This window comes from Mustela putorius, unplaced genomic scaffold (genome assembly GCF_011764305.1).
Source record: "Mustela putorius furo isolate JIRA1106 unplaced genomic scaffold, ASM1176430v1.1 tig00003834_pilon_pilon_pilon, whole genome shotgun sequence".
Lineage (NCBI taxonomy): Eukaryota > Metazoa > Chordata > Mammalia > Carnivora > Mustelidae > Mustela > Mustela putorius.
In genome coordinates, this window is record NW_025421987.1 from 92,331,203 (window position 1) to 92,347,500 (window position 16,298).

Consider the following 16,298-nt stretch of genomic DNA (forward strand, 5'->3'; position numbering starts at 1 on the left):
TGTTCCTATATTTTGTTCAGAGGGAAAGAGAACAATACATTTGGTTATAATATCTTAATTGTTTCCACCCCAGTATGTTTGACCTCTTCAAATGCATCTTCTCCTATGGCAACTAGTAGAGCAGAATAATTACCTTTCTAATTTTATGTAAAATATTCCTATTAATACTCTCCAAACTGCAATTGTCTTTTTTGTGCCAGTGTTCCAACACAGTTTTGTATCTTTTGTTATCATTACATTTGCAGAAATTCTTATCTGTTGCTGCTGACAAACGCATTTGTTTTTGTACTCAATTACATGTAATTAGTCTTTTCTTCATGAACAAAAGAACAGGTGTCTTTATCAATTCAATGCAAGATACCATGGTAAGGTTGGTTGGACCTAATGATGTCTAGTGAACCAAACAGCACAATTCTGACAGATGCTCATAGTAACAAGATTTTTTTTTTCAAACAATCAAATGCTTTTACTCCTGCCCACACAAAGTAGAGAAAGAAAAGTCATTTTCACATCTTAGAGGCTTATAATTTTTGATTTAAAAAAATGAGTGGAATTTAAATCCTCCACTGATATTTTTACCCTTTATCCCCACTAAGAAAAAGCATAAATAAAAATGATTTGGTTTCACTGGAAATTTTTTAGTGAAAATATGTATGTTGTGGGGGCTGGGGAATCAGAAGAAAGCATGTTAATTGAAAAACTGCTAAAATCTGAAGTAAGTCTCTAGCTCTGTTAATAGTATTGTACCAGTGTTAACTTCTTGGTTTTGATAATTTTACTGTTGTCACATAAAATGATACCATTAGGGGAATCTGGATGAAAAATATATAGGAACATGCTGTATTATTTTGTAATTTTTCTGAAGTCTAAAATTATTTCAAAAGCAAAGTTAAAATAATATTTGGTGGATGGAGTATTTTAGCCAATGACTCAGAGAAATTTTGTTCATAAGCACAAGGGGACATTCATTCATTCGTTCAATTTTTCTGAGTACCTACTATGTATTAGAGATTATTCTAAAGATAAGTCAAAAAACAAAACAAAATTGCTTTCCTTACGGAACTCACATTCTCCTGGGAGAAAGAGGGAGATAAAAAATAAACAAATAAATGGCAACTCTGTGTGTGTGTGTGTGTATGTGTCTGTGTGTGTATGTTGGTTATAAGTGCTATGAATACAAAAAAAGGTGGGTATCAGAATAGAGAAGACCAAGGTAAGATGTGTCATTTTATAAATGATGGTTAGGGAAGATCTTTTCAACATCTATAAGATATGTAGTTGTGCTGCCTTAAAGTACAAATGATAACTATCCACCAAAAAGGGAATGGATAAGTTCATTTGTGTATATTCATGTAAAGAGATACTTTACAAATATGAAAGTGAATGACAGAAAGCAAATATATCACCATATAAGCAGCTCACTTTTATACAGTGAACTTATATATAGTAATGCTCTCTTATTAAAAGTTTAAAAACATGCAAAACAATATTATAAATGGTTTAAGTATACATATATGAAAAAATGTGTTTTTAAAACTGCATGGATGGAGTGCCTGGGTGGCTCAGTGGATTAAAACCTCTGCCTTTGGCTCAGGTCATGATCCCAGGGTCCTGGGATTGAGCCCCGCATCCGGCTCTCTCTCTGCTCGGCGGGGAACCTCCCACTCCCCTCTCTCTGTGCCTGCCTCTCTGTCTACTTGTGATCTCTGTCTGTCAAATAAATAAAATCTTTAAAAAAAAAACTGCATGGAAATGAACAATGCTAAATTCAGGCTTGTTGTTATGTCTGGTACTGAAGGAAAGCAGGACTCCACCAGGGAAAGCACAGAGTGGGTTCAAATATATTGATATTTTTTACCTAATTTTTCTCCAGGGACTGGGTATTCAGGCAGATATATCCTAGTCTTATAATTTTGTATATCTGAACTATTTCAAAACCAATATATCAAAAAAGTGTGCGCAGTTGTTTATCTTTAAAAAATAAGTTATTTTAAATGTACAAATTCAGTTTCTAAAAGTATTTCACAAAATGTAACACCCTCAACATGTGTGTTATGCATAATACCATTATGCATAAAAATATAGTCATATATATTTGTACATATATATGTGTATACATGTGTATGCATGTGTGTGTATGTGCATTTATATCAGACACTGACCCAGCATCAGCAGAGAAAGCACTTCTCAATTATTTTTCTATGACACAGTGAAGGAAGGATTTTTGTCAGTTGAACCCACATTTTTGCCCTAGCTCTTCCACCACAAACCCATGATAAATGTCATACGTCTGCAGGATAGCTTTCTGGGTCATGGCTGCTTCACGTGCAATCATGCATAGCTATTCAACTTACTTGGGTATTGAATTTATCCTTCTCAATTGATAATTCTTCCTTTTTTAAAAAAGTGGGAGAGATGGTGCTGACAGGAGACATTTACATTATTGTCTCCAGCCACCTCATTTTATAGAAAAAGAAACTAAAATCGAGGAATTACTCTGGACAGCAGAGGCGACACAACTAAGCCATCTCTCTGATTCTTCCCATCAATACTTTTGGTTCACTAAATCTACACGCTAGTACAGATGCAACAGATGAAAATCTTACATGGAGAGAAAGGCACGCTTATTCTTCTGTACTCAGATGAAACCATGAATCATTTAAAGAATGCATTCTAATCAATAAATCAATAAATCAAAAGATAAAGAATGGATTCCTACAAACACAAGCCAACAATGCAAACCACAACAGGCTAATCAACTATGCAGGGAACTGGGATGCAATTTTTTTATAATAAGATCTTTACTGCACTGTAATTCCTATTTTACAATGTGTAATATTAAGTGAACAAAGAATTATTTAGAAGGGGTGGACAAGAGTGTTTTCACACTTTAGAAATTGCAGATCTTCCCTCAATTCTTTAATTTTAATTTAGAAGTTATTTTCCATATATATATATATATATATTTTCCATATATATATATGGAAAATAACTTCTAAATTAAAATTAAAGATATATATATAAAATTTATATATTATATATATAAATTTTATATATATAAATTTATATAAATATATATTTATATTTTATATATAATTTATATATATATAAAGATATATATGCATATATATAAGTGTGTGTATATATATATATGCATATATATGTGTGTGTGTATATATATATATATGCATATATATGTGTGTGTGTATATATATATATATAGAGAGAGAGAGAGAGAGATTGTCACACTGACCACAAAATTTTATCTGTCGAAGATAACTCAATGGGACATATACTTGACGAGTATTTACTATGAGCTCAACACTAATGATCTAGCAGTGAATACAGACAAACTTTAAGAAACAATATGGCACTCTGCATAATTTTAAGGTAACATGAATTTCCCCCTGGATATCTGTATATGATTGTGCAGGAACTAAAAGGTATGATGCAAGTGATCACTCTTCGTTCTGAGGCTTGTATTCAAAATTCTTCTGAAATGCAAATATATTGCTAACTCTGTACTTAAATTAGTTAAAAGCTAATTCCAGGGATATTATTAACAAACTCTGAATATCTGGCATTTTCCTTAAAAAACTTATATGTAAAATTTCAAGTCTACTGGTCTTTATTACCCTGTTATTACCAAAACATATCATACTATTTTTCTTTTTAAATCAATATAAAATAAAAAATATATATTTTCCTTTTAAAATCAATAATTTTGTCCTCAATCAAAATGAAATCACATGTAACAGACATATGTATGTATTCAATGTTTACCTTAAAAAGTAATTTTGGTCTGCCAGAAACAATGGTCTGAGAAATATTATAACATGTTTACTATTTGGTTCTTCGATTAAAACACTATCTTGTGTTGGAAGGTCTGCCTTGTTCCTACAAATACTTATCACCATATTGACTACAAACCCTGGGATGGGAGGATATTCTTATCCATTGAGTATCTGGAACTCCTTCAAGCCTCCTACCTTCTCATTTACTATGTAACCTCCCAACTGTCTCTTTACTATAGGGAATCATAGCAAAAAGAATAAAAGACAAGACACCAGCTTACGATCAGTTAAAGAGTTCAAAAGGTAGCCTGGCCACAACTTAAGCCTAAGATATACTGGGCCATACGTTTGATCATAATGGGATTGCAAGAAGAGAATGTTCCTTACTGTAGTCACTATTTTCGTCCTTGGTCCCGTCAATGGTACCATCTGGGTGCATCTGCAGGAAATATCCCTGCTGGCTGAATAACCTTGTCACAATTCCTTTCAGCTGGGGTTCTGCAAAACAAAATGAAATGATTATTCAAATTCTAATTTTGTTTATAAAAATACACACTTGCAAATTGTCCAAAAATTCTCTAAGTAAACTCACAAATGCCAAAGGCTTAAATATTGAAATAAGCTTTTGGAAAGGGGTCATTTCAGGAACATATCTTTCTCTTCTTTTTCCATCTAGAGGCAGAGCCATAATACTGTAGAGCAGTAAACCAAATATAAATAGATAAAACTAATTACGATTAGGAAAGTACAGAGGCATGTTAAAAACGTGAATTATTTCTCTCCTTCGTGAATCTAGTGTCTGACTGCAAGATGTCACCAAGCTAATGGTCCCATTCTAGAATCACTATTTAGACCAAACTGCCACTATAATTCCTAAGCTTCTAGCAGTCAAAATTAGGCCCCGGAAGACTTCTATTTCTGCTCAATGTCAACTAACCATCAGAAACTCCTGGGTTTTGAAATGCTGTTCAAGTTTAGCCTGATAGAACAGCTTGTATGAGGACCACAGTAAAAAGCAAAACCCCAGTGGTCATGAGATGTATGTGAAAAGAGATTTTACCTTCAATAAATACCCCATCAGGGAGGAGCCCCAGCACAACAGTCATTTTTCCAGTATCAATCAAACCATCAATTAATCAGTTGATCCATGAATATTTCTCTGAGTATTTCAAACTAGGAGTGGTCCTCAGCTTTTAAAAACTCTTTACACACTAACACCACAAGCGGAACTTCGTATCCCACATTTAGATTCTTATATTATCAGCTAACATAAATATTTAAAGCTCTCTCATTGTGGTGCTGGCTGCCAGCAACAATTCATTTTCTACAACATCACTACCATCTTTGTCTCTGCTTCACAGTACTGGGCAAAAATTAGACCATCATAATGCATCCCTGAAGAAACAACTTCCAACCCTCAAAAGGACAATCACAAAATTTCAATTGATAGTCAATTTCTTACCTTCCCCCATTTATTCAACCAATATTTACTCCAAATCTTTTTGTCAGGCAATATGGTAGGTAGAGTGTGTTAAACCAAACACATTTATTGATGTTTAATTCTAAATAAGAATTCTAGTTAAGGATTCAGTGTTTTTATCTTTCTAGGAATAGACCTGCTCTTTACAGCATATGTCTGTGGTTAAACTTTTTCACATATGACTTGATAACATACATTCAGGAATATGAGGCAATGCCGATATAAACATGTCTCCTTCAGAGCAATCCTAAGAGGCAGAAAAGATGCCAAGAAAATTGGGAATAAGGGACCAGGGTTATGAAAAAAAAAAGGACTGAACTGGAATTAGGCATTCTGATTAATAACTGCATGTTATAGATGTTTGTTAAGTAAATTCCATTTATCTACTTTGTGGGCCTTAATTTCCTTATCAAGACCATCTAGAAGTTAAACTGAAATATCTTTAGATCCCTTCTATAAGTATCTATTGACTTGGAGCACATTAAAATCATCTTCCCTGAGTGGTGGCAGAAGTCAAGGAATGGATCCTGCTCATTGTGTTGCCTCTATGGGCCCACCTAGTCTGACATACTAGAGACACGTTGGAAGAACACATAGCTAGCTAAGATCATTGTAAAATAATATCCTGTATCACTCTTATCATCTATCAACCCCTACCTACCAACATTTCTGGGCACAGCTCAAGATCACCTCCTGCAAGAAAGCTTGGCTATCATAATTGCAGATCACTTTTATAATCAGGGGAAATAAAAAGAACATGTGTGCCTCTGCCATGAGGCTAACTGATTGACAGGCGGGGGCTAATATGCCACATTTAAATCTCTATATGCAGGCAGAAGACCCAGCTTTGAACCCAAACTGCCATGTGGTCCTGAGGAAGTCACTTGACATTTGAGGTTCAGTTGCCATATCTGTATAAAGGGAAAAATAATTCTTATGCTAACAATAGCCATTGAGAATTTTGATGAATAAATATAGGGTACAGAATGACTTGAAATCCATAAGAATATAAATCCTAAATAAGGTGTGTTTTTCAATGATGAAAATCAGACGTCTTCTGATTTCTGTTTTAGTGAAATATTAAGCTTGTAAGTCATTAGAGTAAAGAGTGGGCTAAGGGTAGAGGATAGAAGGATAGAAGGAAAGGGAAAACTGGCTTATAATTGATATTTTCCTACTAGTAAGCTTGATAAGGTCACTTTAAGATGTCATGGTTTGGTTGGTAATGAGATATATGGCAGCTGAGACATTAATGCCAGCAAAAGTTTGTTTTTTTCATGCTCCTCTTTCTGTAGCTGTAATTAAACACTTCTTTTGCTACGGTGACACTATCCCCCTGTTGGGGCCCTGGGAATTCAGGTTGGTAACTCCTGTTCAAGATAATGAGCATCAGGTTTTTATACCATCCCTGGCTGCCCAAATGCAGTGCCAGAACAAGCTTGGAGTCTGTTTTAATTATGTGATGATCATGAAAGCAAATGCTTTGCACTCTAGATGTTTCAAAGGAGACCTGACTATTGAACAAATGCCCTGAACCTAGCATGTGTCATAGAAACCAGGCCTGCCTACACCCTAATTACCATCTATCAAACCCTACCAACCTTTCTGGGCTCAGCTCAAGATCATTTCCTCCACGAAGGCTTGGCTATGATAAGTGTGGATCATTTTTATAAAGGGGGAGGGGAAGAGGACATGTTTTGTTGTATTTGAAAAAAAGGGGTTAAAAAAATGAGACCACTTTTCGGTACATCTAAAATCCTGGAGGCACTCAACAAATATGCTTTTTATTTGTCAGACAATACTTGGGGATCTAAGAGATGAATGATTCCTACTCTGTCCTCATGGAACACCTAGTCTAAGGCATGAAACGTATTTATATATAATACGAGTGTGGGGTAGGTGTTAAGGGATTGAAGCAGAATGGCATGATGGCACCAAGAAGAAAGGGATTAATTCTGTCTCAAGGTTGGCTGAAGGTACCTCATCATCACTGGAAAAGTATGTGGCATTTTAATAGGAAAAAAAAAAAGGCAAATGGAACAAAACAAAAAATAGAGAAAGGGCGAATTCCAGACAGAGAAACAAACAATGGATATTTTCCAATTTCTATGACTCTACTTGATTCTAAGATAATGTTCTTCTATTTTTTTTTCTTTTTTAATGAAATGATGGCTATATTATTAGATGGTGAGGTGGCAGGGGTTTGGTTAGTTATCTTTTGTACTCTGAAATGGTGTGGCAAATGCTGCTAGCTTTTCTCCCAAATCCATTTCCTCTTTTTCCTGGGCACCCAGCTAGACCATATGTCCTAGCCTCCCTTGCAGTTAGGTTTGGCAGATGAATGAGTGTCATATGGAATGTAAGTGGAAGTGATGTGTGCCATTTTCAGGCCGAGGCTTTTAAAAGCAAACATTCTCTTAATGCTGGCTGGATTTAGATGACAAAGCCCTAGGGGATGTCAACAAAATAGAAGAATGCTGGGCCTCTGAATAACTGATAGAAAAAAGACTATGGCCATCAGAAATATCCACTTTGGACAGTTACGTGAACAGGAAATAAATTTCCATTGGTTGTTCATAGTGACTTCCTTCCAAGAAGCATGACAGGAAAAGAGGAGGGGATGGAGTAATTTCACAGCAGAGAAACCTGACAAACAAAACACTCCCTCAGCAAGGTGATCGAGGTTACTATCAACAGTCATAAATCATGCTGATAACACATACCCTCAATATGATATGATAAGAATGGCACCTTACCTCTGTGATCTTCCCAAAAACTCATAACCCCAGTCGGATCATGAGAAAAACACCAGACAAATACCATCAGAGCACATTCTACAAAATGACTGGCTAGGAACACTTACACTGCCAAGGTCATCAAACACAAGATAAGTCTAAGGAAATGTCACAGCCAAGGGAAGTCCACAGAGACATGACAACCAAATGTAACATGCTATTCTAAATGGGATCCTGGGGCCAAAACAGGATAGTAGGTAAAAAACTAAAGAAATCTGAATAAATTAGATACTTTAGTTAATAATCATGTATCAATATTGGTTTGTTAATTTTCATAAATATACCAAACCAAAGTTAAGATGTTAATATGGGAACCTGGGTGTTGTTCATATGTGAACTCTTTGTACTGGATTCACTCTTCTGTAAATTTAAAACCATTCTAAAACAAAAAGGTTTTGTGATAATTTCAGCCACAAAGCAAGTTACGAATTTAATTCTCAAAGAGGTTGGGTGAGAAAGGAGGTAAAGGATAGGAACTCAGCAACACTGCTTCCCTTCAGGATCACACGGTGACTTCCACAGTGGTTTGAATTCAAAGCCCCCTCAGGAGAGCTGCGACCTGGAAGAACTCTCTAGACACTCCTGCTGGTTTAACATGGAGCTCAGTAGAACAGTTAGCACACGCCAGAAACCCAGAGAAGGCTGGAAGTATGGGGGCCCATCATACATCACACTCAGGATGACCACTGGATGGCAGAAAATGAAATGAATTTTAGAATTGGAAAGGACCTTGGAGTCAAACACCTCCCTACATCAAAATACCTCCTTCATCCATGTCAAAAATAAAAAATAAATAAATAAATAAATAAATAAATAATTGAAGTTTAGAAGGAAAGGGTCTTGTATAAAGTCATCCAGCTAACATGTAGTTGACTTGAGGAGAAGAAGACCTCTCCTATACACTGATGAACATTAATTTTCCTTTCAAAGTGCAGCTAAGACAGAATCCGTATCTTGTGCAAGACAGGGGCTTGGGGAACAAGAAGGTAGAGAAAAGAGGAGGGAGAACACTGAGTTGTGTTATCATTTACCGGAGTATGGGGGTGATAAAGTAAAGGGAGCTTATAGGAAACGGTGCCAGAAGTACATATATACACATACATATACACAATAAACATTTTTGATACTACAATTGATTGTATTTATCTAGGGGCCCTCCTATTCAACATTTGCACTGAAAGTGAGAGATAAAGTGTCTCGTGTAAACACCAATCTAAAATGAAAAGTACAAATTAATTAATTAAAATGAAAACCACAACAGTGATCTAAACTTATGATGGAAGCCATCTCCAGAGAATTAATAGTACTTATGACGATAATGATGGCTATGTTTCCAACCCATCTACTTTGTACCAGGCACTCTCCCAATGATTTTACTATATTTTCACTTAATTCTCACAGTAACTGCATGTGTAAGATTTTTTTTTTCTCTTTTCCCAGAGGAGATTATGGAGATTCGGAGAAGCTGCCTCCCTTACCCAAAGTTACAGAACTAGCAAATGAAGAGGCAGATCTAGCTTAAGAGTCTGTGGTCCTAGCTACTCTCCACACAGTTGAGTCACTTTCAGAAAGACACTGGCAAAACTCGCACAGGCCCCGAGGAAAGGGAGCCAGATCAGGAGGGTGCCGAGGGCTGCCAGGTGGAGAACGGCTGAATGAACCGTCGATATGCAGCCTGGAGAAGGGAAGACTCTGGGGACGTGAAAGCGGCCCTCGCTTTCTTAACAGCAGACAGAAGTAAGACGCCAATTTGTTCTGAGTGGCTCCACAGGGATCCAACGAGGGCCAGTGGGTGAAAGCTACCGGGAGGCAGGTGAAAAAGAACTTGCTATGAACAGGATTCAAAGAGAGAACAGGCTGCCTAAATAAAGAGTGAGTTTTCCATAGTGAACAGAAGCGAACAGGCAGAAGCAGAAAAACTGCACATCAGAAGCGCTGTGAAGGACAGGGAGGTCTCCAAATGCTAAGGCAGCCCGCATGACAGGGCAAGGTCCTCTCCAGCCTGGGTGTCCTGGAAAGCTTTGGGATCAGCCAGATGGCCCTCTACATACAAGTCTGCTCCTCCATGTCTTCGTGTGTACTTAGGACGGGGTGTTAAAACGATTGTTTACCAGTCATCGTGAAAATGCAGCTCTTTGTAAATGTTCAACATGGATTGTGGGAGTAATTTGACCGGGTTTTCTAATCAGTCTCTGTGGGTTTAGAAAGGGGGCCTCGGTATTAAGGTTTAATGTTGCCACTTAAAGGAACGAAGATTGAAGAGGCTGTTAAATGTGATTCTTGTCAAGTGCTTCTGGGGCCTCACACTGCTGCAGATTGCAAAATTAGACTATTAGGGTTTGAGACAGTTCATAAACAGATACATTTCTGATCAAATCACAGGAAAAAGGGTACACAGCAGGGCACATTTATATACCATAAATCAAAGCCCCAGACAAATCAGAAATGAGGTACCAAGACATTTGAAGGAGGACTGAACTTATTTGGGTTTTAGAACACACCACAGAAATTATAAACACACCAAGTTAGAGGAATTCATTAAAAATACATATTGTTTCATAAACGTGATGCAGGACTGAGGTCCTGCCTTCACTCGGCAACTGCAGTGGACATAAGAAAAAGAGCACCCGGCAGAACTGAGCGCAGAAGACTAGAGATGTGTCATCATGGCCACCAAAATCCACCCTGAGAGGTAAAGGGAGTGACGTCCTGACCCAAGCCCTCAGTCTCTCCCATGGGTCACACGCAGGTGACAGATGCAGTGAGCCATTACCTACCTGATAGCCAAGAACTTCCTGTGTTGCAATAATAATTGCAAAAGACTCTGTGTCTGTAAGTGCATATCTATTTTCTCAGTCAACAGCATATTTCATTCAAAAAACAAGTATTCATTGACCACGGGCTTTGTGGAGGTTATTATTCTAGGCAAAGGGGATCACGAGTGATTTGATATTAAAAAAAAAAAAAAAAAAAAAAAGCTTGTGGAAAAAAACCAAACAAACAAAAGCAAAAACCTACCCCAAACCTGACTCCCCTGGGGTTGATTTCCACCGTGTAAATATTCCCACCACGGCCGATTTGACTCTACCATGTAGTATCTTTGAATAAAGAGCTCGAGCTGGGAAGAGATGAGCACACTGGGCTCCAGCACAGCACTGGTTTTAAAGAGAATAAGACACAAAGCTTACATTCCAGTAGGAAAATAGAAAATAAACAGACAATAAATATTGAGTTTTCGTATAGGTGCTGTATTGAAAATGAAAGCAGTGAAAAGTGACGGAGTGTAAGGCAAGTGCATGTGCTTTTGTGGACACAGTAGTTAGAGGATGGTGACCCAGAGACCTGAATGAACAGAAGCAGCAAACCGTCAGGGATATCTAAGAGAGCGATAAGAGGAGCCTTCTAGGCATCGGAGATAGCAAGTGCCAAGTAATCCTAATTCTTGAAAAGATTAGGAACCATAGATTAAAGTTCTCTAAAGATCCTTCCTCTAAACCAGGAGTTGGCAAACTATGGCCCCACCACTGCCAATTTTGTAAATAAAGTTTTATTGGAACAGAGCCATGACCATTCATTCACACATTTGTCTATGGCTACTTCCCTGCTACAATGACAGACATAAGTAGTTGAAACAGAGACTCCACAGCCTGCAAATCCTAAACTATTTTTATTAATAGGCCCCTTACAGAGAAAGCTCACCAACCCTTGATCTAGAATCTTATGCTGCTTCAGTTCCCTCTGCCTGAAATGCACAATCCCTGCCTTCCTCCTCTGCCTAGAACTCCTCCTGAGTTTTCTGGACTCAACCTTCTTCTGAGGGCCTTCCCTGATACCCTGAAGCAAAAATAATCACTCCCTCTGCAGAGCTACCTTGTGCACAGGTCGGGAGAGGGCTCCCCACACTGTTACCTCTGCTGGCTTACCCGGTCCTCTGTCTCTGCTGCTGATCTAGAGGTCCTCCAAGCAGGGACCTTGAATTATTCATTACTCTGTCACAGCTCCTAACACAGTGCCAGGCACAGAGTAGGTGAGGAGTGTTCATACGTTGAAAGAAAGAAGGAGATAAATGATAGCTGGGATTTTTCATTGTCACCTGTGACTTTCAGAGGAGCTCCTGATTTGTAAGGAAGCTGTTTATGGTCTTATCATATGACGCCTCCAGCTTTCAGTCTGTTTTATCCCTTTCTCAGCCTCAGCCCCTGCACACCGAACACAGTCTGACAAGCACGGCGGCATCCTCCATACACTGCAAAGTCTGCAAAGCCCTGAGATGCCTTGCATTTCTACAGGGAATCAAGCGACCTTGAAACGGGCAATCCTTAACCTTCACGCCGCCTCAAAGCGAAACGGAAAGAAAGGGCACACTTGTCCAGAGTATGCTCTTCATTGAAGCAGTCCGAGCTAGGGAAGGCAGAAGAAGCCAGGCAGGGAAATTGAGCTAGGATTTAAATGCCAATAGAGATGGGAATTTGGTACCAAGCCAGTTTTATTCCTCACACTATTAGCCCCCTCCCTCCCAGAGTTTCCTCTAGAAGATGCTCATGAAAATTCAAAATAAATCAAACACCATTTATTGACTTCCGACATGCACAAGGTGCTGGGTACAAAGACAAGTAAGGAGCAGGGTGTACTTCCTGCCTTGAAGGCACCCACAGCCCCGCCAAGGAGACACATACACAACTAATCATTATAGCAATGAACATGAAAAGCGCTGTCGCAGAGGGACAAGCAAAATGCCAGGGAATCACAGAGAAGGGATGCTAATTTTCCCTGGGATAGTGGATTCTGGGACAAGAGGTAGGTAAAAAAGGCTTCTTCAAAAATGAAGCAACATTTTAGATTTACACTTAATAGGCAGGGGGATTTTGCTTCAAGCAGCATCAGCAGGAACAATGGCCCAGGTGAACAGGCACTGGGATTCCAGGGAGCAGACAAGTAGAGAGTATAGGGAAATAAAGAAAGGCACACGGTGGCTGGAGGGGACAGACAGCAGAAGAAAAATACATGTCCAGGATACTGGAGGTTCCTTAAGTGAAGTTAGTAAGTTTTACTTTATCCTTCAAACTAATGACCTCCAAACTCTTTTGATTATGCATCCAGATATCTGTAAAAACATTCAAATCTACAGCCTCCGTCTGTCCGTCTCTCTCTCTCTCTCTATATATATATACATAGGTATATACATATAATTTATAAATTACATATATGTACTACCCTGTAAGTTATGTGTATATTATAAATAAAAGTTGAAATATTTACAGAGACCAACACTAAGCAGAAGCAGAAATTAAAAACAGCTTCTTTCCACAGGCCAGAAGCTTGTCTAGCTTCATCTACTTCAGGAGGGAGAAGCATTAGGCAACAGTGTATTAAGCAATGGGAAAGCACTGAAAGACTGTAAGTGTGGGGAGACACAGGAGGACAGTCTTTTGGAAAGTCAAAGTGGGGAATGGTAGAGAAGGATGGATTGGAGTGGGGCACTGTGGTCACAGAAACCACTCTGGGAGCCGTCACATAGAAAAAGGGTGTCAGGCAGGCAGTGGTGGTAAGGGTAGAGAGAAGGCCTCAGTCTTTGAACTGACAATGCTGGTGGTGCTTGGTGGATGGTAGCATGTGTAGACACCCTGAAGTTCTAGAAAACTCCATTATCTTTCCAACCCCAAATCCAAATCTATCATAGTTTTCTAAGAAAGACTTGTTTAAGTCTAGAATGTCATGGAATGTGAGGGTGAAGAAAGCTTCCTGTGAACATTCCCATGAAGCCAACTTATTTATTTGCTGTTCTAAAGACCTGCATTCATGAAAGGAAGTTTGATTCCGGTTAACCTCAGAGTCGAACTCTAGGGTCTCTCTCAGACTATTACCCAGGAAAGAAAACCTGGAATGATCACTGCCTTCCAAGCAGCTCACCAATGAGCTCTGGAGAATGTAGGCCATAAGGTATTTCAAACATGAAGACACTTCTAGAATCTTAAGATTTTAGAACCAGAATGACCATTTGGGATGATCTAAGTCAAGGTTCACTAGACAGATAAAGAAGCAGAACAACAGAAAGAGGGAAAATGTCATGGCAACGGATCTTCCAATCCCTGGAGTCTGGGTTCTTTAATGCACCGTGATGCTCTGTGCTGTGCGCCCCTTCAAATGAAAACCATTTTTCACACCTCCCAGAGGTATCCCAGCCCTGTCCCTCACTAGTTGTATGGTGTCTAGAAAGCAATCTAATTTTTTTGTGCAAGGCATATTTTGCTTCTTGTGAAACTGTTTGAATGACTAGGAATTTCTTCTGAAAGTTGTTCTAAGGAATTGAGAATACATATTACACTGTGTTATGTGACCAGAAAGTAGATGCTTGTAGGGTAGACTTAACTTCCGATGGAATTATAGTTGATAGGAAGACCCATGGTTAAGAGTAGTCGCAACAAGCAAATTCTCCTGAGTTTTATCACAGATAACAGTTGCTGGGGTGCCTGGGTGGCTCAGTGAGTTAAGCCTCTGCCTTCAGCTCAGGTCATGATCCCAGGGTCCTGGGATCGAGCCCCGCATTGGGCTCTCTGCTCAGCAGGGAGCCTGCCTCCCCCTCTCTCTCTGCCTGCCTCTCTGCCTACTTGCGATCTCTGTTAAATAAATAAATAAAATCTTTAAAAACACACACACACACACACACACACAAAAACAGATAACAGTTGCTGAACATTTACCCCATACCAGGCACTTGGTGTGGATTATCTCTCTAAATCCTCATAGAAATAACTTAAGGCAAACATTATAACTGGGCATTGTTTTATAGATCAGGCAATTGAGGTTCACAGAGGTTAAGTCACTTGCTCTAAATCAGATAGGAATAAATGCCAGAACCAGGCTTTGAAGCCAGATCCCTGTCCTTGTTATACCTTCCATTGCTAATCATCAGTTGTCTCTTCAAGAAGTCTAACATGCTGATACTTCTCTTTTCTTCCTTAACTGTAATCAGCCCATGAAAACAGTAGATATCTACGCAGAAAGGGACCAGGAATAAACAGGGCTCCACTGGAGCTGAAGACAGAACTTTTGGCCTCTTTGTATTAAAACAAGCCTGGGGGTCAGGAGAAGAGAGTATCAGCACTTCTACGCATACAAAAGTCTTGTGTAATGAAAGCATCCTCACTTGGCATAGAAAAATATTCTCAGTCCCAGTCTTAGGGACTCTTTTTCACAGGCACATCTTTTGGCACCAGAAATAAATGAACAGGACACATTATTTGGAAGCACACAGGCATGACAGTTTCCTGACATCGAAGGAGCTGCACAATGTTGGACCCGTCCTAAAACTGTCCTGTATCTCAAGGGAGATCTGTTTATCCAGGTTGGCAAGCCTGGGGAATTCCCTCATACACCACAAATCTAAATTACCAGCAGATAAAATGCTATTTTTGTAAAAATGTGATCTTTGTCTACCATCTTTTTTTTTTTTTTTTACAACGTCCAAAACAAAAACTTTCAGAGTCAACCAGAGTGAGCTGAAGAGATAATAATACTTCTGCAGAAGAGCCGTTTAGCACTCCAAGAACACATTAATCAGCTTCAACTCAGGGGCAAATTCAGGCCAGGCAGGGTGGGGTAGTGGGAAGCATGGGTCAGGGAGAATCCAGACACCAGGGGTCTCATCCTAACTGTTTGCTCTTCTCCATCCACAAAGCCACCACCTCGTCCGGGCCCTCAGTGGCTCCTGGCTAAGATTCCTCACTGACACTCTTACCCATTTTCCCTTCAAACCACACTACAGTGGAGGTTATATTTTACAATATAAATTGGAGCTTGTCACTCTCCTACTTAAACCCTTTAATAGCTTCCCATTTCATTTACAATAAAACGCCAAACCCTCAGCATGGCCTGGAGAGCTTTGCACCATCTGGCTCCTGCCTACCATTCCATCATCATCTCAATTTATCCTCTCCCTGGCTTACTAAGCTCTAGGCACACACGCCTTCCTTTCCTCAGACCTGAGGATCTTTGCATATGCAAGTCCCTCTACCTGAATAGATTTCTTCAAGTCTCAGGTAAGTACCACTTCTCAGAGGTCTTGCCTAGGACCCCAATTTAAATCTAAATCATATTCATTTCCATATTCATATTCACATTCTTTGTCAGCACACACTGTTTTCCCCCTTCGTAACGCTTTTTTCAATTTGCAATTAGAACATATTTTCTTTATTTGCTTAATATCTACTTCCCCTTCTGGAAAATTCC

At 38.9% G+C, this 16,298-nt stretch overlaps 1 protein-coding gene across 5 annotated transcripts in view; it reads right to left on the reverse strand.

Annotated features, from left to right (window-relative positions):
* The window catches only part of FGF12 (fibroblast growth factor 12), a 561,802-nt gene that overhangs the window by 216,748 nt on the left and 328,756 nt on the right, over positions 1-16,298 (reverse strand). For all 5 annotated transcript variants that reach the window (XM_004745274.3, XM_004745273.3, XM_045088726.1 and 2 more), the window contains one exon: positions 4,182-4,292. In XM_004745274.3, the coding sequence (XP_004745331.1) occupies positions 4,182-4,292 (111 nt within the window). The remainder of the gene's footprint in view (positions 1-4,181; positions 4,293-16,298) is intronic.